Source organism: Ranitomeya imitator, chromosome 4, assembly GCF_032444005.1.
Source record: "Ranitomeya imitator isolate aRanImi1 chromosome 4, aRanImi1.pri, whole genome shotgun sequence".
Taxonomy (NCBI): domain Eukaryota; kingdom Metazoa; phylum Chordata; class Amphibia; order Anura; family Dendrobatidae; genus Ranitomeya; species Ranitomeya imitator.
This window is the reverse complement of record NC_091285.1, coordinates 530,579,848-530,603,541: the sequence shown is the minus strand read 5'-3', so window position 1 is coordinate 530,603,541 and position 23,694 is coordinate 530,579,848. Positions and strand designations below refer to the sequence as shown.

At 47.1% G+C, this 23,694-nt stretch overlaps 1 protein-coding gene across 1 annotated transcript in view; it reads right to left on the bottom strand.

The window, feature by feature from the left end:
- AP3S2 (adaptor related protein complex 3 subunit sigma 2) overlaps window positions 1-21,564 on the bottom strand; it is a 123,096-nt gene extending 101,532 nt beyond the window's left edge. The window contains exons 1-3 of the mRNA XM_069766187.1: window positions 21,408-21,564; window positions 19,941-20,032; window positions 18,848-18,959 (exon numbers count right to left, since the gene is read on the bottom strand). Coding sequence (XP_069622288.1) covers window positions 18,848-18,959; window positions 19,941-20,032; window positions 21,408-21,476 — 273 coding nt within the window. The 5' untranslated portion in view covers window positions 21,477-21,564. The remainder of the gene's footprint in view (window positions 1-18,847; window positions 18,960-19,940; window positions 20,033-21,407) is intronic.
- Between the last annotated feature and the right edge of the window lie 2,130 nt (window positions 21,565-23,694).

The following is a 23,694-nucleotide window of genomic DNA, read 5'->3' as shown; positions in this document are numbered from 1 at the left end:
AACTACTGACCCAAATTTATTATATATTTTAGGAGTAGGAGTTGGTCCATTTGATACCGACTCCACCAAAATGGACACCGACGAACCGCAGTAATCTATAGAATTTGAGATCCCTCTGTTCTAAAGAATAGAGAGGATTTTTAATAATAAGTAAATTGCACAGTAGCTTGTCTTTATAATCTTAACCATTACTGATAATAAGATAACACCTTTAAGTGGTGTCAATGTATATTAGCAAACAAGGACAAAGGGAATGAGCCCAAAGGTCACAGAAACAACACATCTTATTGTCGAAGATGGAAAAACTAGGCACTGTAATGGTGGCCCCATTTTTATCTTCTATGTTATTGCCTCTCTTTGTTGTATGGACACCGAGTGACAAATGCAATTTTTCCTCATTCAAAAATAAATAACAGCAAACTTTTTGGAAGTTTTCTGTCATAAAGAAAAAAGTTAAGGTTTTAATTGTTCAAGATCCGGATACCAAAGAAGTGAGAGTTGAAAGTAGGAAAGGGAAGGGTTGAGTAGAAGAAGAGATGCTGTTAGCAAATATTGCAGAGTCATGTCTAAATCGACATTTTCTTGTGTAAAGGTACTGTCACACATAACGATATCGTTAACGATATCGTTGCTTTTTGTGACGTAGCAACGATATCGTTAACGAAATCGTTATGTGTGACAGCGACCAACGATCAGGCCCCTGCTGGGAGATCGTTGGTCGCTGAGGAAAGTCCAGAACTTTATTTCGTTGCTGGACTTCCCGCTGACATCGCTGGATGGGCGTGTGTGACACCGATCCAGCGATGTCTTCACTGGTAACCAGGGTAAACATCGGGTTACTAAGCGCAGGGCCGCGCTTAGTAACCCGATGTTTACCCTGGTTACCAGCGTAAACGTTAAAAAAACAAACACTACATACTTACCTTCAGCTGTCTGTCCCCGGCGCTCTGCTTCTCTGCACTCCTCCTGCATCCTGTGTCAGCGCCGGCCAGCCGGAAAGCACAGCGGTGACGTCACCGCTCTGCTTTCCGGCTGACCGGCGCTGACAGTGCAGAGGAAAGCAGAGCGCCGGAGGACAGACAGCTGAAGGTAAGTATGTAGTGTTTGCTTTTTTAACGTTTACGCTGGTAACCAGGGTAAACATCGGGTTTCTATGCGCGGCCCTGCGCTTAGTAACCCGATGTTTACCCTGGTTACCAGGGACCTCGGGATCGTTGGTCGCTGGAGAGCTGTCTGTGTGACAGCTCTCCAGCGACCAAACAGCGATGCTGCAGCGATCGACATCGTTGTCGGTATCGCTGCAGCATCGCTGAGTGTGAAGGTACCTTTAGGCAATGTGTAGGCAGATTGACCTGTCACTAAAGCTAATCAGTATCACACTACAAAAACAGACGCCACCGGGTATAAGCATATCTACATACCGTACATATCAACAAAGGAAACAAGTAATAACAGAAGGGCCATAAATACTCTATATAGTCTAAAAGTCTACATACCGCACCCATTCACATATTTTATATGCACACTCAAGTGCATAGTAGAAAAAATCCAAGAACTTCCGGCCACCGCTGTTGAGGTTAAAAGCTGATCAGTGTGGGTGCCGGGTGTTGCACCCCCATAAGCAGATATTGATGATTTATACGAAAAGATAGGTCATCAATAAAAAGGTAGTGGCCAGCCCCTTAAATATAAGCCTATACCTGACACCAAAAATATTAGAACTTCCATAAAACCTGCTAAACCTAAAAGGGCAAGATTAAACAAAAATCATGTTTTCTTCCAAAATCAGATAATTCCAAAATTCCAGTCCTCAGATTGTATGCGGTGCTACAGGTCAACAACACAATGGAGCTGAACTGCATCACACATCCCAAGGACACGAGTGGTGCTGTTTTGCTAACCCTGTACAAACCTTTTGATGATGCCTATAAGGGTCAGTATGCATCCTTTGCACAACTGATCTGCCACTAAATGTCTCTGATTCTACTATGACACAGACCAATACCTTGTTTTTGTGGCTTCTCTTGCAATAACATTTCTTAAAAGGGGTAAACTGGCTCTGCTCATTTCCTCAGTGGAAGGCGAGTAGGCCCGGTGATGTCACATCTACAGATTAGCGTGCACATAAAGCACGTATCATGCTCCTTTCCTAGTCTAAAGAATTGGGATAGTTCCCTAAATCAGAGTTCTATCGCAGGACTCTAATACCCATAACCTGTAATATTACAAGCATCTAGGCCCAGGGGAATAAATCACCCATCACACTGTGTGACAGAGAGTTCCATAGCCTCAGCAATGTCAGACTTCCAAACTGGCGTTCGCCCCAATGCTTATATACAGTCAAACAGCCAGGGGGCCATCTTTTTTACATACACCTTTGCCTAATCTTTCCTCCGACACTTAACTGCCATATATTTCCCAATAGGAATCAGATTTTGGCTATTGAGCTTACGATTGGTAAATGTAGAGATCTGCCATTTATTCGTCACCGCACAGATCAGCCATGACAACTTCTATGACAACTCTTCATCGAGTCTAAATGGTACTAGTCAGTTTACATGCTATACACTTATGTGTCGGATTTGGGTATCTTGGGTTATGATGGTGATGGCTCCCCTCTTATTTGGTGAGCTTACAGAGTTCACTTTACTGTTTTTCTATGTTCAGATTAATTACACTACATACGTTAACATTCATTGTTTTATAGTTTTTATGGTTGAAAGTAGACAAATTAATTGAGGTCAACTTATAGCATAAAATATATCCAATCTGTCATATACAATGGCAAAAGTTTGGGCATCCCTACTGTTATGAATAGTTATGCAAGTTGAAAATGAAATGATCTCTAAAAGGGCTAAAGTTAAAGATAACATTTCCTGTGAATTGAAGCCAAAAAGGAAAATGGGCCAATGCAAAGGGTTGGGCACACTTGGAGATTTGTTTGTTCATATATCTTTGACCAAGGTTTGAGACCTTAATTAACTTTTTAAGGTTATGGCTTGTTCAGTATTATCGTTAGGAAAGGCCAGATGATGCAAATTTCCCAGCTTTATAAAAACCCAGCCTCCTCTAACCTTGTGCCAAAAAACTGCAGCCATGGATTCTTCTAAGCAGCTGTCTAGCACTCTGAAAATGAAAATGGTGGAGGCCCACAAAGCAGGAGAAGGCTACAAGAAGATAGCAAAGCGATTTCAAATTGCCCTTTCCTCAGTTCAAAATGTAATTAAGAAACACCAAGGTTACTTACTGGTAGCCGGTTTTTCCGGAGCCCATGACAGCACACATGAGAGAGGGGATCCGCCCAGTCAGGACAGGAAACCTACTGAAATAAAAGGGCGGTACCTCTCCCTCGCTTCAGTTGGTTTTCAAAGCATGAGAGGCCTCCTTGGTTAGTACACATGGTAATCCACCACCACATTATAATAATAACAAAAACACCCAACTAAAAGTGCACGCCAAAGGGTGAAAAAAGGGAGGGAATATACAGGTGCTGTCATGGGCTCCGGAAAAACCGGCTACCAGTAAGTAACCTTGGTGTTTTCCCGTCTCCCATGACAGCACACATGAGAGATTTTTGTAGAAAGGAACACCTTAGGGAGGGACCACCGCTTGCAGCACCCTTCTACCAAAGGTAAGGTCAGTAGAGGAGGATAGATCTAGTCGGTAGTGTTTAAAGAAGGTAGACGGTGAGGACCAGGTAGCAGCCTTACATATCTGATCAAGCAATACCTCTGCTTTTTCTGCCCAGGAAGTAGCCACGGCCCTGGTGGAGTGAGCCTTGATGCCTTCAGGGATCGGAACGCCACATGCAGCATAGGATAAGCTAATGGCCTCCCTAATCCACCTGGCAATAGTACCTTTGGACACCCCATGACCTTTCCTGCTACCCTGGAAAGCTACAAATAGAGACTGATCCTTCCTCCACTGACTAGTCAAGGATATGTACTGTAACATAGACCTTCTTACATCAAGAGTGTGAAACCTCTCCTCACCTGGATTTTTTGGATTAACACAAAAAGAGGGTAATACAATTTCCTGACTCCTATGAAATTTAAGGACTACCTTAGGTAGGTAAGCCGGGTCTGGTCTTAGAACCACCCTGTCGTCATATATCTGAGTGTATGGAGGACAAACTGACAGGGCTTGTAAGTCACTCACTCTACGTGCGGACGTCAAGGCTACCAATAGCACTGTTTTTAAAGTAAGAAATTTTATTGATAATTCTTGCAAGGGCTCAAAAGGTTTCTTAGTTAGAGCATCTAAAACGAGATTTAAATCCCAGGGAGGAATTTTTTGAATTACTACAGGTCTAGACCTACTGCATGATCTAATGAAACGGGCAACCCATTTATTGGAAGCTAAATTGCAATGATATAAAGCTCCTAACGCTGACACTTGAACCTTAAGTGTATTGGTAGCCAGTCCTAGCTGTAAGCCTGCTTGCAGAAACTCTAAAATAGCACCCACAGGAGCCTCATCTGACAAAGGTTGTCCTAAAAACTCTAGAAATCTCTTCCATGTCCTACCATAACTTCTTGATGTAACCGGCTTCCTGCTTTTCAACAGGGTGGAGACTAACCCTGGCGAGAATCCCTGTCGGCTCAGTAATGCCCTCTCAAATTCCAGGCTGCCAGATGGAAGCCCTTCACTTCCATGGATCGGTTACCGACATTTGTCTTAGGAGAGAGAACCATGGCCTTTTTGGCCAGAATGGAGCAATCAGAATCACTCTTGCCTGCTCCGTCCTGATCTTCCTCACTACAACCGGTATTAACGCTATTGGGGGAAACACGTAAGCGAGGCTGAACTTCCATGGTATGCGGAGGGCATCTACTGCAACCGGGTTCCCCCTCGGGTCTAGCGAACAGAACCTCTTCACCTTCCTGTTGTGAAGCGTGGCAAACAAGTCTATTGCCGGTTCTCCCCAGGCCTGCACTATTTGTCGGAATACCCTGGGATTCAGTGACCATTCTCCCTGTCTTAGCTTTTTTCGACTTAAGTAGTCCGCCTTCGTGTTCTCGACCCCCTTTATGTGTAGAGCTGTGAGGGACAGTAGGTGAGATTCCGCTAATTGAAGGAGCACCGATGTTGCCTTCATGAGTGAAAAGGATCTCGTTCCCCCCTGATGGTTGATATATGCTACTACCGCGTAATTGTCGGACATTACTCTGGTATGACGACCCTGAAGAATTGGAAGGAAATGTTTTACTGCCCTTTCTACAGCCCATAACTCTCTTATATTGGATGTTTGATGTTTTTCTGTATGGGACCAGGACCCCTGGATGGAAAGGGTCCCTAGATGTGCACCCCATCCTGTACCACTCACGTCTGTTGTGATCACGTCCTCTACTGGAGTCAGCCACTGAACCCCTGAGCTCAAGTGATCCCTTACTGACCACCAGGCTAGGGAATCTCTGACGCGTATTGAGAGGTGAATTTTTCCCTCTAAATGCCCTTCTAACAACCTCTGTGTTGACAGGACCTCCCACTGTAATTGCCTCAGGTGAAGTTGTGCCCATTTTACAGAGGGAATACAGGATGTTAGTGACCCTAGCAGGGACATCGCCTTTCTTAGTGTCATCACAGGTTGATGTATCACCAGTTCCACAAGACTTTGTATGTTGGAAATTTTGTTCTCCGGCAGGAGACAGAGTTGACGCGTGGAATCCAGAATCAACCCCAGGAAGGATTGAACCTTCACTGGTGTTAATCTCGACTTGGCGACATTTACCTCCCAACCTAATACTGCTAGGGTCGTAGTCACTTCTTTTATTTGCGCAAGACAGTGATCCACTGATCTGCCTATTATCAGGAAGTCGTCTAGGTACGGGACGATGACTATGTCCCGGGAACGGAGGAAGGACATGACCTCTGACATTAATTTTGTAAATATCCTTGGCGCTATTGATAGACCAAACGGAAGGGCAGCATACTGGTAGTGTTTGAGCTGACCTTGGACAAACAGTGCTACCCTCAGAAATTTTTGATAGTCTTGATGAATTGGGACATGGTAGTACGCGTCCTTTAAGTCTATAGCTGCCATGAAGCAGTCTGGAAACAGCATCTTTATGGCTGAGCTTACCGACTCCATCTTGAAGGAGTAATTTTTTATTGACCGATTTAGTTTTTTTAGGTTGACAATAGTCCTTAGTGAGCCATCTGGTTTTCGTATTAAGAAGAGAGGGGAATAAAACCCTTCTCCTTCCTCTACTTTTGGAACTTCTACTAGGACCTTTTTTAGAACTAGCCCCAATACCTCTGTTTCCAGAGCTAGCTGTTCTTCTGGAAGTTTCCTGCATGGTGTTAACACAAAAGTCTCTCGAGGTAGATGAATAAACTTTATTTTTAGTCCGTCGTTGACAACATTCAACGCCCAACGACTGGGGGAAATATTCAACCAGGAATGAAGATAGAACGAAAGCCTTCCCCCTACTTCTAGCATGGCGTCATTGGGGGGGGGGGCTTTTTTGTGGATGTGGAGGGGCCCTTAAACATGTACCCCGATCCTTTCCTATCTCTATAGTCCCAGTTTCTTCTATCTCCCGGAGGGCGACCTCTATTGAATTTTCCCCTCCGAAAATAAGGCCGTCTGATATCCACTGGAAAACGGGGAAAACCTTTTTTCCTGTCGCCAGCTTTTTCTAAAATGTCCTCTAGTTTCTGACCGAAGAGGAATTTGCCGTCGCACGGAATGGAACAGAGTCTATTTTTTGAGGGTAAGTCCCCTGGGCACCCTTTCAACCACAAGGCACGTCTTGCCGCGTTAGACAATCCCGCTGCCCTAGCTGCAAGTCTTACAGAGTCGGCTGAGGAATCCGCTATAAAGGCCGCTGCTCCTTGTGCCATTGCCATATTGGCTAGGATTTCATCTCTCGGCACTCTAGATTTTAATTGATCCTCTAATTGTTGCAGCCAGACTATAAGGGAGCGGGCAACACATGTACCAGCTATTGCCGGTTTTAAACCTCCTGCGGCTGCTTCCCAGGTATGTTTTAAAAAAGCATCAGGCTTTTTATCTAGAGGGTCTCTAAGGACGCCTGAATCATCCAAGGGTAGGGAAGCTCTCTTAGAAGATCTGGCCACTGCACCATCAATTTTAGGGGCTTTATCCCATATTTCTGAATCCTTATCATCAAAAGGATAACGTCTCTTGGAGGCTGAGGGAAGACTACCCGACTTTTCAGGCTTTTTCCACTCCTTTTCTATAAGGGTTTTAACTCTATTATTTACAGGGAAGGTACGCTTCCTTTTCTCCTCCAAACCACCAAACATAACGTCCTCCACTGATCTGGACTCCTTCTCATCCTTAAGGCCCATTGTAGCCCTAACAGATTTAACCAGTTTATCTGTATTCTCAGTCAGGAAGCATGGTCGGCCCCCAACGTCACTATCCGAAGAGGAGCCAGAGAACACAGAAGAGGATGAACAGGGAGACAGAGGTCGTTCTTGATATTCCTCATCAGATTGAGGGGTATCAGAATCTGGAACAGTCTCTAAGACCATGCTACTTCTCTTTTTAAGGGCTGATTTTAAAGACCCTTTAACCTCTGCCCTAATCATGGCCCTGAGGCTAGCGGCAAAGTCAGGGGATTCATCTTGAATAGTTTTTTCAATGCAGTCCGCACAGAGGCTTTACTGCCATTGGACTGCTAGCGGGGCTTTGCAGAGGGCACATTCTTTGTTCTTGGACTTGGCACTAGCCTTCCTCGGCGCCTGATGAGCAAGCAGAGATATGCAGCCCATTAACACCAAGTGACATTCACGAAGATCACTCACCACCCGCTGACACTCAAGGGTACCGGCTTTTGAGGCTGATCTGGAGTACGGATAACGTCCCTCCTAGAAGCTGAGGAGTCCTGTGATTTCCGATCCGGACGACTGCCGCTTCTCCTCCTAGCATGCTGGTGAGCAGACATAACTCCTGATAAGCTCTCCTGCTGCTGCTGCTGCTGCTGTGGTGATGACTGATTTGAGTGTTGCTCCATACAGTCTTCCACAGTTGAGCTCTGTATATGCGAGCACTTTTCTTGTGGATCCACTCCCTTTTAAAGGGTGATCCACTCTGCTCACCGCCTCCTCCGGTACCATTTCCTGCCCCTCCCCCGCCTCTGCGCCCACCGGAGACCGCCAGGGGATTCCTGAGACGCCGCAGCGTTTGTTCATGGGCGCCGCCATCTTGGATCCGACGCGCAGCAGTGACGTCACGAGGCCACGCCTACTCCCAGCATGCCCCGCGCGCATCACCGCCGCGCACCCGGAAACCAGAGCCGGCGGCAGCAGAGGGGGAAGAGAGTGGCGTGGCAGCCGCAGAAAAGCCCCAGGACCTGCGAACGGCGCTTCCACACCCTGAAGGCCGGCCTACAGGCATTCTGCCTGTTCTTCCAGAGCCGGGACAGGAGTGGGTGAGTTGGAATCTTCAATCAACATACCGCCGTACATTCAGTACAAGGGTTCCCCTCAGGACAGGAAACCCAATTGAAGCGAGGGAGAGGTACCGCCCTTTTATTTCAGTAGGTTTCCTGTCTTGACTGGGCGGATCCCCTCTCTCATGTGTGCTGTCATGGGAGACGGGAAAATGGCAGTTACCAGGAACAGTGGAGGTCAAGAGAAGGTCTGGAAGACCAAGCAAACTTTCAGTGAGAGCTGCTTGCAGGATTGTTAGGGAGGCAAATCAGAACCCATGCTTTAGTACTGCTAAAGACCTTCAGAAAGCTTTAGCAGACTCTGGAGTTTTACATTGTTCTACTGTTCAGAGACACCTGCACAAATATGGATTTTATGAAAGAGTCTTCAGAAGAAAACCTCTCCTGTGTCCTCACCATAAAATTCAGCGTCAGAAGTAGGCAAAAGAACATCTAAACAAGTCTAATGCATTTTTTTAAACAAGTCTTGTGGACCGATGATGTAAAAATAGAACTCATTGGCCACAATGATCAAAAGGTATGTGTGCAGAAAAAAGGGCACAGAATTTCATAGTTACATAGTTAAATAGGTTGAAAAAAGACCTAAGTCCATAAAGTTCAGCCTTTCCCCATCAATTGTACATTTCATCATTAATTTAACTATAACCCACAATGTTACATGTATCAAGGAAATCACCCAGCCCTTTTTTAAAAGCTGTTATAGTGTCTGCCATTATTACCTCCTGTGGTCGGCATTCCACAGTCTGACTTCTCAAACTATAAAGAACCCGTTCCTATTTAGCTACCGGAATCGCCTTTCCTCCACCTGAAATGAGTGCCCCCTAGTCCTCAGCACGGTCTTTGGAAGGAATAAATCATGTGCCGTCCTCTGTACTGGCCACAGATATACATATACATGTAAATGAGATCTTCTCGGAGGCATCTTTTTTCTAAACTAAACAAGCCAAACTTTTCCAACCTCTCATATGAGAGACCTTCCATCTCTTGTAATAATCTAGTTAAAGCCCCTCTTTGAACTGATTTTAACTTCTGAATACCCTTTTTAAAATGTGGAGCCCAAAACTGGATCCCATATTCTAGATGTGGCCTTACCAGTAATTTATTAGGGGGGAATAATACGTTGGGATCGCGGGATTTTCTCTTTCTTTTTATACATCCTAAAATCTTGCTTGCTTTTGCGGCTGCTGCTTGACATTGAGTACTGCTGCTCAGCTTACCTGAAACCAGAATACCCAAGTCCTTTCTCCTGTTCTGTAGTCCCGAGTATACTCCCATTTAATGTATATGCAGCAATAGGATTGCTCTGTCCTAGGTGCATTACTCCACATTTATCTACATTAAACCTCATTTGCCAAGTGTTTGCCCATTCAGACATCTTATCCAGATCGTTTTGCAATACTGTAATGTCAAGGTCAGACTTTAATATTCTACGTAGTTTGGCGTCGTCAGCAAAGACTGACACTTTATTAATTACCTTGTGGATGGGATTGAGTAAAGAGGTTAAAAAGAATCAGTCCTAGCACAGATCTCTGCGGTACCCCACTGCTGACCATATCCTATTTAGAGAACGTACCGTCATTTCGGGTGCGGGGCTGGTCCCTGCACTGTGCAGTGTGCAATGTGCACAGTGACAGCACCTGCTCTCATCGGCTCAGATCTGCAGTAATGAGCCAAGAACACAGCGGTGTAATAATACCCTACATGCAGGAAATCAGCGTCTCCCCCGCAGGTGACGCCACTGGTCTCTGCTGGGTATTGTAACACCACTGTGTTGCCGGTTCATTATTGCAGATCTGAGCCGGTGACAGCGTGTGCTGTCACTGTGCACATTTCGCACTGCACAGTGCAGGGAACAGTCCCGCCCCCAATATGAACGTCACTAATGATACTTCGTTTCAGGGAGGGCGCAGAGGCTGTTACATTGACCGCAGCTTCTGCCTCCTACTTTGATCACACTTCTTTTGAGTATCCCAAGATGCACTGGGGACTCTCAAACGAATTGTCATCAGATAGCAATACGTTCAGTTCAGAGGGCGCGATGACGCACTTACTGCGCGCCGCCCTCTGACTGAACAGTCACAGCCAGAGGACCCGGAAGATGGAGCGGCACGCAGCGGTGGATCAGGGCCAGGTGACTATAGCAAGTGTCGGGGGCCTGAGCTAGCGGCAACTCCGGCACCTGACCCCCACAGCGCGCCGGTGTCCCCGCCTGCTCAGGCCCCCCAGCACTCGGCGTCTAGCGACGATAGGTGAGTATGTTATTTTTTTTTTATATATCGCAGCAGCATACGGGGCATATAATACTATGGAGCATCTTATGGGGGCCATCAACCATAATGGAGCAGTATACGGTGCATATACTATGGAGCATCTTATGGGGGCCATAAACCTTTATGGAGCAGCATACGGGGCATATACTATGGAGCATCTTATGGGGGCCATCAACATTTATGGAGCAGCATACGGGGCATATACTATGGAGCATCTTATGGGGGCAATCAACATTTATGGAGCAGCATACGGGGCATATACTATGGAGCATCTTATGGGGGCCATCAACATTTATGGAGCAGCATACGGGGCATATACTATGGAGCATCTTATGGGGGCCATCAACATTTATGGAGCAGCATACGGGGCATATACTATGGAGCATCTTATGGGGGCCATCAACATTTATGGAGCAGCATACGGGGCATATACTATGGAGCATCTTATGGGGGCCATCAACATTTATGGAGCAGCATACGGGGCATATACTATGGAGCATCTTATGGAGGCCATCAACATTTATGGAGCAGCATACGGGGCATATACTATGGAGCATCTTATGGGGGCCATCAACATTTATGGAGCAGCATACGGGGCATATACTATGGAGCATCTTATGGGGGCCATCAACATTTATGGAGCAGTATACGGGGCATATACTATGGAGCATCTTATGGGGGCCATCAACATTTATGGAGCAGCATACGGGGCATATACTATGGAGCATCTTATGGGGGCCATCAACCTTTATGGAGCAGCGTATGGGGCATATGGATGGGAGCAGCAAATTACAGAACGGTGGCGCAGGATGGGAGCAGCACATGACAGAATAGGGCAGCACATGACAGAACGGGGGTGCAGGATGGAAGCAGCACATGACAGAACGGGGGCTCAGGATGGAAGCAGCACATGACAGAACGGGGGCTCAGGATGGGAGCAGCACATGACAGAACGGGGGCTCAGGATGGGAGCAGCACATGACAAGATGGGGGCGAAGGATGGGAGCAGCAAATGACAAAATGGAGGCGCAGGATGGGCGCAGCACATGTCAGAATGGGGGTGCAGGATGGGAGCAGCAAATGACAGAATGGAGGCGCAGGATGGGAGCAGCGCATGACAGGATGGGGGAGCAGGATAGGAGCAGCACATGACAGAACTGGGGCGTAGGATGGGAGCAGTACATGTCAGAATGGGGGCGCAGGATGGGAGCAGCACATGACAGGTTGGGGGAGCAGGATGGGAGCAGCAAATGACAGAATGGAGGCGCAGGATGGGTGCAGCACATGTCAGAATGGGGGTGCAGGATGGGAGCAGCAAATGACAGAATGGGGGCGCAGGATGGGAGCAGCACATGTCAGAATGGAGGCGCAGGATGGGAGCAGCACATGACAGAACTGGGGCGTAGGATGGGAGCAGTACATGACAGGATGGGGGCTCAAGATGGAAGCAGCACATGACAGCATGGGGGCACAGGATGGGGCTGCACATGACAGGATGGGGGTGCAAGATGGTAGCAGCACATGACAAGATTAGGGCGCAGGATGGAAGCAACACATACCAGGATGGAGACCATATACCAATATAAATGCTCGCCACCCAGGCATAGAACGGGTTCAATAGCTAGTACTGTATATCAATATTTGACATGCGGTTTTCCCCTACCCCCCTATGATTCTCACTTGTTAGTGCATCAGTATATTATTGCCTGGCTATATCTGTGTCTCTGATGTGAAGCATTTTTTATATGTTTTTTAATGTATGTAACTTTTAATAAAGTTTGATTGATTTAATTCATTTAGTTCACTTCTTTATGTCCTGGGGTTTATTGTAATCTTAGGCTGTTGAGCCATTTAGAACTAAGGACAGTAGATTACCCATTCACCACTTATAGTGCAACTTTAAGGTTATTACTTTCTGCCTATATATGAAAAAAAGCACCGCAATTGTTAGTTTATATTTTTCCTACGTTTCTCTTTATGGTAGGTTGTAAAGTAAGCTTACCAGGTTCCCTCAATGTGTATTCCAGACATTAATATTTATCATCTAACCCTAGTGATCACTAAAGAAGCGGAACCCTGGTCCTGATCTCTTAGGCTACGTTCACATTAGCGTTACGCTAATGTGCGTCGCTGTTGCGTCGGCGACGCAGCGGCGACGCGCCCCTATGTTTAACATAGGGGACGCGTGCGTTGTTTTGGTGGCGTTTTTCGCCACGTGCGTCGTTTCCGACGCTAGCGTCGGACGCAAGAAAACGCTACATGTAGCATTTTCTGTGCGTCCGATTTTCGTCAAAAACGACGCACGCGTCGCAAAACGCGCGCGGTTTTGCGCGCGTTTGCGCGCGTTTTTCCGTGCGTCGCCGACGCAACGGCGACGCGACGCTAATGTGAACGTAGACTTACCCCCAGCACTTGGGAAGGAGTTGGATGGATTGATGGAGGAGCATGCGTACTACTGCTCCATACATCTCTTCGGGAGGTATAGGATCACCAACGTGTGGGCGCCATGGACAATGCAGCAAAGAAATAACTTGTATGAAATAGACAAATCAACCTCCAAACATCATGGCAAACTACCGCACCTGAACTTCACTCTACCAAAGTCTCTGGATTAAACTGTGTTTTTGTCTTTCCATTTTTCTTTCATACTTTGCGGTAAACATTCATGCAACATTGCAGCAAATAGGTTTGGAATGGGCATGGTCTATCTAAAGCTACAGTTTGCATAGTGCAGTCCCATTTACACATTGCAAAGCCTCTTCAAAGAAGAGGACTAGAACTCTAGCGCCACCTATAGGAAGCAGCAATCCTAACAGTCAATACTGACCTTTAAAGGGGATGTATCTAAGCACTAACAGGCAGGTAATTTCAGCTTACCTGCCTGTTGTGCACGACATAGCTCTTCCCCGCCACAGACACTCCTGCCAGGGATTCAGAAGCCTCTGCTGATGTCACGACTACATGGTGGAGACCGAGGTCATTCTGATTGACAGCCGAGTCCCCGCTGTCTAAATGTGGGAGCCGACTGTCAATCAGAATAACCTAGGAAGTCCTGCCCTGTCGTGTTAGAAGAGGGAACCTAATCCCAGGCAGCAACGGTCTGTGACCGTTCTGTGCCGGGAAAGAACGGCCCCCTGCACAACAGGCAGGTAAACGACAAATACCTGTTAGTGCTTAACCCCTTCATGACCCAGCCTATTTTGACCTTAAAGACCTGGCCGTTTTTTGTAATTCTGACCAGTGTCCCTTTATGAGGTAATAACTCAGGAACGCTTCAAGGAATCCTAGCGGTTCTGAGATTGTTTTTTCGTGGCATATTGGGCTTCATGTTAGTGGTAAATATAGGTCGATAATTTTTGGCTTTATTTGTGAAAAAAAATGGAAATTTGGCTAAAATTTTGAAAATTTTGCAATTTTTATTCTGTTAAACGAGAGAGTTATGTGACACAAAATAGTTAATAAATAACATTTCCCACATGTTTACTTTACATCAGCACAATTTTGGAAACAAAGTTCTTTTTTGCTAGGAAGTTATAAGGGTTAAAATTTGACCAGCGATTTCTCATTTTTACAGCAAAATTTACAAAACCATTTTTTTTTTAGGGACCACCTCACATTTGAAGTCAGTTTGAGGGGTCTATATGGCTGAAAATACCCAAAAGTGACACCATTCTAAAAACTGCACCTCTCAAGGTACTCAAAACCACATTCAAGAAGTTTATTAACCCTTCAGGTACTTCACAGCAGCAGAAGCAACATGGAAGGAAAAAATGAACATTTAACTTTTTAGTCACAAAAATGATTTTTTAGCAACAATTTTTTTTATTTTCCCAAGGGTAAAAAGAGAAACTGGACGCCAAACGTTATTGTACAATTTGTCCTGAGTATGCTGATACCTGATATGTGGGGGGAACCACTGTCTGGGCGCACGACAGGGCTCGGAAGGGAAGGAGCGCCATTTGACTTTTTCAATGAAAAATTGGCTCCAATCTTTAGCGGACACCATGTCGCGTTTGGAGAGCCCCTGTGTGCCTAAACATTGGAGCTCCCCCACAAGTGACCCCATTTTGAGAACTAGACCCCCCAAGGGAGCTTATCTAGATGCATAGTGAGCACGTTGAACTCCCAGGTGCTTCACAAATTGATCCGTAAAAATGAAAAAGTACTTTTTTTTTCACAAAAAATTTCTTTTAGCCTCAATTTTTCATTTTCACATGGGCAACAGGATAAAATGGATCCTAAAATGTGTTGGGCAATTTCTCCTGAGTACACCAATACCTCACATGTGGGGGTAAACCACTGTTTGTGCACACGGCAAGGCTCGGAAGGGAAGGAGCGCCATTTGACTTTTGAATGAAAAATTAGCTCCAATCATTAGCGGCCACCATGTCGCGTTTGGAGAGCCCCTGTGTGCCTAAACATTGGATCTCCCCAACAAGTGACCTCATTTTGGAAACTAGACCCCCCAAAGAGCTTATCTAGATGCATAGTGAGCACTTTGAACCCCCAAGTGCTTCACAGAAGTTTATAACGCAGAGCCGTGAAAATAAAAAATCATTTCTCTTTCCTCAAAAATTATTTTTTAGCCCACAATTTTTTATTTTCACAAGAGTAACAGGAGAAATTGGACCCCAATAGTTGTTGCTGAGTTTGTCCTGAGTACACCGATACCCCATGTGTGGGGGTAAACCACTGTTTGGTCACACGTCGGGGCTCGGAAGGGAAGTAGTGACTTTTGAAATGCAGACTTGATGTAATGGTCTGCGGGCGTCATGTTGTATTTGCAGAGCCCCTGATGTGCCTAAACAGTAGAAACACCCCACAAGTGACCACATTTTGTAAACTAGACCCCCCAGGGAACTTATCTAGTTATGTGGTGAGCACTTTGAACCCCCAAGTGCTTCACAGAAGTTTACAACGCAGAGCCGTGAAAATAAAAAATCATTTTTCTTTCCTCAAAAATGATGTTTTAGCAAGCAATTTTTTATTTTCACAAGGGTAACAGGAGAAATTGGACCCCAATAATTGTTGCCCAGTTTGTCCTGAGTATGCTGGTACCCCATATGTGGGGGTAAACCACTGTTTGGGCGCACATTGGGGCTCGGAAGGGAGGGAGCACCATTTGACTTTTTGAATGCAAGATTGACTGGAATCAATGGTGGCGCCATGTTGCGTTTGGAGACCCCTGATATGCCGTAACAGTGGAAACCCCTCAATTCTAACTCCAACACACCCCTAACCCTAATCTCAACTGTAGCCATAACACTAATCACAACCCTAACCCCAACACACCCGTAACCCTAATCCTAATCCCAACCCTAACCCTAACCACAGCCTAATCTTAACCCTATTTCCAACCCTAAGGCTATGTGCCCACGTTGCGGATTCGTGTGAGATTTTTCTGCACCATTTTTGAAAAATCCACAGGTAAAAGGCACTGCATTTTACCTGCAGATTTACAGCGGATTTCCAGTGTTTTTTGTGCGGATTTCACCTGCGGATTCCTATTGACGAACAGGTGTAAAACGCTGCGGAATCCGCACAAAGAATTGACATGCTGCGGAAAATACAATGCAGTGTTTCCGCGCGGTATTTTCCGCACCATGGGCACAGCGGATTTGGTTTTCCATAGGTTTACATGGTACTGTAAACCTGATGGAAAACTGCTACCAATCCGCTGCGGATCCGCAGCCAAATCTGCTGCAGATCCGCAGCCAAATCCGCACCGTGTGCACAAAGCCTAATTCCAACCCTAATTCTAGCTGTAACCCAAACCCTAAGGCCAGGTTCACGTTGCGCTAGCAGCAGCCCGTTCAGCACATACGCTAACGGGCTGCTGCTAGCGCAAGTGCCGACGTTTGCATCGCGCTAGCGCAGATAGAGCATCTGCTGGCTCTATTTGCGCTAGCAGTGACGGACCCGGAAACGCTGCAGCCCGTGTCTCCGGGTCCATCACTCAATGACGGCACATCCCTAGCGTACGCCCATTGTGGGCGTGCGCTAGTGATGCGTCCGACATTGCTGTCAATGGCGGCCGTAACGGACTACGTTACACCGCGTTTATGCTGTGGTGTAACGTAGTCCGTCTAACGGACTGCTTAGACGCAGTGTGAACTAACCCTAACCCTAGTGGGGCAAAGAAAAAAAAAAAGTTATTTGTTTTATTTTTGTCTCTACCTATGGGGGTGATAAAGGGGGGGTTTATTTATCATTTTTTTTATTTTGATCGCTGTGATAGAACCTATCACAGCGATCAAAATGTACCTGTAACGAATCTGCCGGCCGATTCGGCGGGCGCACTGCGCATGCGTCCGCCATTTTGGAAGATGAGGGGTATGAAGTATGAGGGGGGGGGGGGGGTGATCGGACAGCGGGGGGGGGGGGGGTGGGAAGGACAGGAGGGGAGCGGAGGAGAGCATTTGACAGGAAGGAGGACAGGAAGCATCGGCCATGGCTGGATTGTAATATTTCACCAATTTTCATTGGTGAAATATTACTATCGCTCTGATTGAAAGTGAAACGTCACTTTCAATAGCCAATCAGAGCAATCGTAGCCACGGTCCCTGCAGGCCGGGTGAAATTACAGTTAACCCTTTCACCCGGCCTGCAGGAGCCCAATCCGGCCATGACGCATATGCTGCGTCACAGGTCGGATTGGCACAGGTTTTCATGACGCATACGGTGCGTCAAAGGTCGGGAAGGGGTTAAATAGATTTTTTTTTTTTTTTTTAAGTCCTTGATATCTCCTTTAACAAGCCATATGACCTAGGATAAAAGCCAAACTTATCACTCTCCACAAGGAGAAACGTTACCTCTTAGGCCGGGGTCACACTTGCGAGTACAATGCAAGAAACTCGCATGAGTCTCTAACATCAATAACCGGCACTCGGGACCGGAGCGTGTGGCTGTATGTAAATCTATGCAGCTGAACGCTTCAGTCCCAAGTGCCGGTGGCAGTGCCGGCTATTGATGCGAGAGACTTGTGCGAGTTTCTTGCATTGAACTTGCAAGTGTGACCCGGGCCTTAGTCTTAAGCCTCTCACCTAGCCAAATGAGAGCTCACACTTTGCAATGACGAGGGGCAGTGCCCTGAAACACCGTGTCTGCAAATTGAAAACCGGGCTTGGCTTTAATTCTAAGTCATATGGCAAGGCTCGTTAAAAGGTCGATATTGACATTTAGGATTGGTACTTCCAATAGTTGGCTCTAGAGTTCAGGTCCTCTTCCTCTCTGAAGAGACAATTTGCATATTTAATTTCCCAGAGGAGCATAGCATGGCATAGAAGTCTCCTCACTCTTATGACATGCCAGGCCTGGCTTGTCACGCTCCACAAAGGAAACGTAACCGCTTAGATATATTGCAAAGGAAATATAAGGTTTTGATAATATGTTAGTTATATAATTGTTTTCAGTGGGAGAAACAAGACCTAAAGACTTGTGATGCCACCTACTGGACAAAACACACAATAGCAAAAAACTACGGTATTCTTTTCATACCATATTCATCGCTGAAATGTTAATTGGCCAATGTACCCACAGAGGAATTAGGTATTAGTGGGATTTTTTGTCCAACAGTAAATCTTATAAGAGAAAAATATCTTAAAATGTATAAGACAGTCCAGTTCAGTCTATTAAACTACAGCTTTCCTACCCTCCGCAGTGGTAACAGCTGATCATCCAGGTTTCATGGTAAGATATAACAAAACTTTACCAGCTCCCTGAATATGCACGCATTTTCTCTGTGAGCATGGAAAAAGCACTCCAGCCAGGAAATACCCTTCAACTTTCAATTATGTATATTTTTCTAATAAAAATACTTAGTGCACCTACGACATAAGGCATGCAACTTTCTAAGTTGTACAAGCGACTGAGAAAGTCACATGTACTTCTTCAGTTGTCCAATAAGTCACCACTACTACATTAGTGGTCAGACATAGAAAGCAGATTGAAAAGTTACCGAGATGATAAAAAGCATCAGGATTAATTGTTTTGTCCAGGATCCAATACAAAACGTGACCTAACACAGCGAAATCCAACCGTCTGCTTCACGTTCAAGGAAGGAGACGGCACTTAAGTCGATGGGTAAAGCCAAGATTGATGGGTGAAACCACACAAATGATTATTCCAATTTACCACCCTGATAATAACATTTACCTGGATGAGATCCAGAATTCCTAGTTCACTCTCCGAGGAATCCACACAGAACACAAAGTAAAGAGTGGCATAATGGCGATAGATCAGCTTATAGTCAGATCCGCCAATTAAACTGCAAAGAAATTACAAAGGCTATGTAAGTCATTGAGCAACAATAAGCTTTTAAAGGGAACCTGGCAGCTGATACATGCTGTGTGATTTCAGCCATGGCTATTGGACTCCTGGGACCTTGTTACACAGGAGACTAGTCGGAGAGGTGGGTTCCATGGCACCATGCCGTGCTTCAGGCAGCATGTATCAGCTGCAGTTCCCCATATATATTCTTGGCTCCACTAGCAGGGCTTATTCAATAATCACAACATTGTTTTGCATTTTTAACCTCATGTTTTTCTCCATTCATCCCCCATCTTGCTCCCTAGCACTGATCGGTCCTTTATGTGAATGATGAGAGCCGGCCCCTTAGTGAGATCTACTTACAAATTTATGAGTGACTTTTAATAGAGTGTGTACAGACATGTAACAAGGATCCATGCGAGATCCTAAAGAGTTGAATCTTTTTGGTGAGTGGAGCAAAATGAACCAAATCACCAATAAGAGCTCATCAGTCATCACCAATTCCTAGAGTATCCCCACACTCTGCTGAATCCCATATTGCACTAGTACAGCATCACATGACCAGATGGAGCCAGTGCCATCTCTATCAGGTATCAGCACACAGTAAGGGGGCTGAGCTGTGACAGGAGCTGTGCAGTCATCATCATTAGCTTTGTTATCACTTTCTGTCCCTCCCCCTCATGGAGGGTCACCATAAAATCTCATGACTAACTGAAGTGCAATGGGAAACTAAAACGGGGAGTATGAACTGAAAAAATAGCTAGAAAATATGTATATTTTGCATATATAGGACTAGTGACTACATGAATTTAGAGAAAATGAATGCTGAAAAACTTGACTGCTGCTTTAAGGTCATCGTTCACAACGAGAACATGTCTTTCTACACTCGAATTTTCAATCATGTCTATGGCCACCACCCTCGCAGGATGTGACATGGGGATGGTTATATGGAGCTGCACACTAGTTCTCACGCTTGTACCTTCCTCCCTCCAGGAAGTTGCAGACATTGTCATCCCTCTTAGACACCAGGTGGAAGGTCTCCCTCACTATCTGCTGCTGCATCTCTTCAGTCTACAGGAGAGAACACAAGGTAATGAGCTGCTGTCAGAGCAGAAGGGTTCATCAACAGGAAGGGGGAGGTTAGAGCAGAGCGGTACAACCCAGGGAAGAGGGTGTCAGAGTGGGGCGGCACAGCCCAGGGAGAGGGGCAGTAGGCAGGGGCAGCACAACCCGGGGATCGGAGCGGCACAACACTGAGGGGACTGAGAGCGGAGCAGTACAGCATGAGGGGGGGCGGCACAGCCTGGGGAGAGGGGCGTCAGGGCAAGGCAGCACAACCCAGGGAAGGGTGGCGCTCAGAGCGAAGCGGCACAATGCTGGGGGGGTTCAGAGCAAAGCGGCACAATGCTGGGGGGTCAGAGCAAAGCGGCACAATGCTGGGGGGTTCAGAGCAAAGCGGCACAATGCTGGGGGGTTCAGAGCAAAGCGGCACAATGCTGGGGGGTCAGAGCAAAGCGGCACAATGCTGGGGGGTCAGAGCAAAGCAGCACAATGCTGTGGGGGTCAGAGCAAAGCGGCACAATGCTGGGGGGTTCAGAGCAAAGCGGCACAATGCTGGGGGGTTCAGAGCAAAGCGGCACAATGCTGGGGGGTTCAGAGCAAAGCGGCACAATGCTGGGGGGGTTCAGAGCAAAGCGGCACAATGCTGTGGGGGTTCAGAGCAAAGCGGCACAATGCTGTGGGGGTCAGAGCAAAGCGGCACAATGCTGGGGGGGCTCAGAGCAAAGCGGCACAATGCTGTGGGGGTCAGAGCAAAGCGGCACAATGCTGGGGGGGTTCAGAGCAAAGCGGCACAATGCTGTGGGGGTCAGAGCAAAGCGGCACAATGCTGGGGGGGCTCAGAGCAAAGCGGCACAATGCTGTGGGGGTCAGAGCAAAGCGGCACAATGCTGGGGGGGCTCAGAGCAAAGCGGCACAACGCTGTGGGGGCTCAGAGCAAAGCGGCACAACCCTGGGGGGCTCAGAGCAAAGCGGCACAACCCTGGGGGGCTCAGAGCAAAGCGGCACAACCCTGGGGGGCTCAGAGCAAAGCGGCACAACCCTGGGGGGCTCAGAGCAAAGCGGCACAACCCTGGGGGGCTCAGATTGAAGCAGCACAATGCTGGGGGGCTCAGAGCGAAGCGGCACAATGCTGGGGGGTCAGAGCAGAGCGGTACAACGCTGGGGGGCTCAGAGCGAAGCGGCACAACACTGGGGGGTCAGATTGAAGCAGAACAACGCTGGGGGGCTCAGAGCGAAGCGGCACAACACTGGGGGGTCAGAGCAGAGCGGTACAATGCTGGGGGGCTTAGAACGAAGCGGCACAACACTTGAGGGGTGGGGTGTGAGCAGTAGCTGGGGGTCTGGCTGGTTCCGGGTGGGCAGTGCGGTACACACGGTCACTCACAAAGTGCTGGTAGAAGCGCATGAATCGCGGCTTCCCATGATTATTAAACACCAGAATGGCTTTTATCATCCTGACACAGCGACTCTGACACCAAAATTCCTGCTCCCAGCGGGAACCCACTTCCGGTCCCGGTGTCACAGTGGAAGCCTTCCCCCGGCGGAGCTACTTCCGGTACGTGTTGGTGCCCGGGATCAGCGGTCCGGGCTGCTCTCTGCGGCTCACCCGGCCGGTGCTGTGGCTGCTGCCCCCCACATTCTCATCATTAGAGGCCTTGTTTTTATGTATTAACCCTTCCCGTGCCGGCCCGTGCCTTCCGTGTGAGGGATGGCTGTGCGGGGCGAGTTGCAGGTTTCACACCATGACATTTTCAGGACAATGCGCTGCGAACGTGTGGAATAAAAATGTGCAATTCCGGCTTTGTCTTCCAGGATCCTTCCAGTCAGTGCGATGATTACTGCCATGTATAGAAATGGTCAGAACCTTGTTGGTTTGTGTCCAAATCTCCCTTGTTTTCCTGTGCTGAGCTGTTGGGCTGTTGTACACTTTTTGTTGGTACATGAAAGCTTTGTTCACGCTTTAGCCCATGTTTTGGGGGGATCCAGAATCACTTTAATACTGTTAAACCTTTTTTTTGTCGCCATTTTTTAGTTCCCCGTCTTGAGCCTGCGATCATTTGATATATTGTACTCTGTATTCAGTATTAAGGTTTATTATAAAAATGATAATCTATGAAGCCCACACAGGTGTCATGGGAGTACAAAACTGGCTGACATGGTAAGCCATTGGCACTCCTCTCATGGATGCCTGAAGGGGCTGGCACAGAGATGGGAACCATTTAAATGCCGCTGCCAGAGGTTGAAAATGGCATCTAAATGTTTAAGCAGCAGCAATCGGCACTGGCTCAGGTAGCTGCTGTATAACGCAGGCTTCACCCGCCCTGTATGAAGTGGGTTCCCCTCCTCCTAGGCTATTTCTGTTGGTTCCTCCATCTGGAAGGGGTTAATAGGCTTCCTGGCCCCCTAGCAATGTCTCCTTACAGACTTAGCAGCAGGGTGCAGTCAGACAGCTGTATAAGGCCGGAGTCGCACACAACGTATAAAAAATCAGTCCGTTTTATACGGATGAGAATCGCAGAAATGTTCCCTGAACAGTGATCCGTATGTCATCCGTGTGCAGTGCAAGGATGGGATTTTCTCACATGTAAGCATCTGTGTGACATACGTATAGCGAGATTTTATCGTCAGCTTGCAAAATGGACATATAATGGATCCATGGGCTGAAATATTCGTGAAAACATATATATATGTTACAAAATTGGAACAGCACCAAATACAGTACCTTAAGGCCGGTTTCACACGTCCAGATAATTCCGGTACCGGAGAAATTGGTACCGGAGTTATGTGTTTCCGTATGCTCACGTGGCACATCAGTGTGGCACACGTGCGGCAGCCGTGTGCCGCCTGAGGACCTCACGGACAGTGCAGGAGACAGCGCTACAGTTCAGAGCTGTCCCCTGCTTTTGGTGCTGAAGCCGGCATTCATTCCTTCTCTCCAGCAGCGTTCGCTGGAGAGAAGGAATGAAAAATCAAGGTTTTTTTTTATTTTTTTAGGTAAAAACAAAGTTTGGGGGTCACCTCCCGCCTCCCATCCCCTGTGCGCCCGCCCGCTTGCAGAGAAATACCCAGCTCCCGCGATGTCTCCTCTCAGCGGCCGCCGGCAGCTTGTCCTGTGTGAGCGGTTACGCGGTACCGCTCATTACAATGATGAATATGTGCATATTCATCACTGTAATGAGCGGTACCACGTGATTTTTCATTCTCTCCAGCGAACGCTGCTGGGGAGAAGGAATGAATGCCGGCTTCAGCACCAAAAGCAGGGGACAGCGCTTACTGTAGCGCTGTCTCTCCTGCGGGCAGTATGTGCACACGGAGGAGAGTGCACACTGTTCTCCGTGTGCACGTGTGCGGGATGTATTGCGGTACGTGCTGCCGGCGGAAAGCGGACATGTCTCCGTGTTTTGAACATGGACACAAGGTCCGTGAAAAAACGGAGACATGTGCATAGACCCATTCATTTGAATGGGTCTACGTGTGTCAGCGTTTCCGGTACGTGAGAAAACTGTCAGTACACGTACCGGAGACACTGACGCCAGCAATCTCAGAAGGCTTCTTGCAAAAGTAGAAAAAAGGGGAAACAGCACAGCAGACTTCCAGAAAAAAAAGTGATGTTTATTGTCCAAATGGCGTGGTGACGTTTCGGATACAATCCTTTCTCAAGGCTTGAGAAA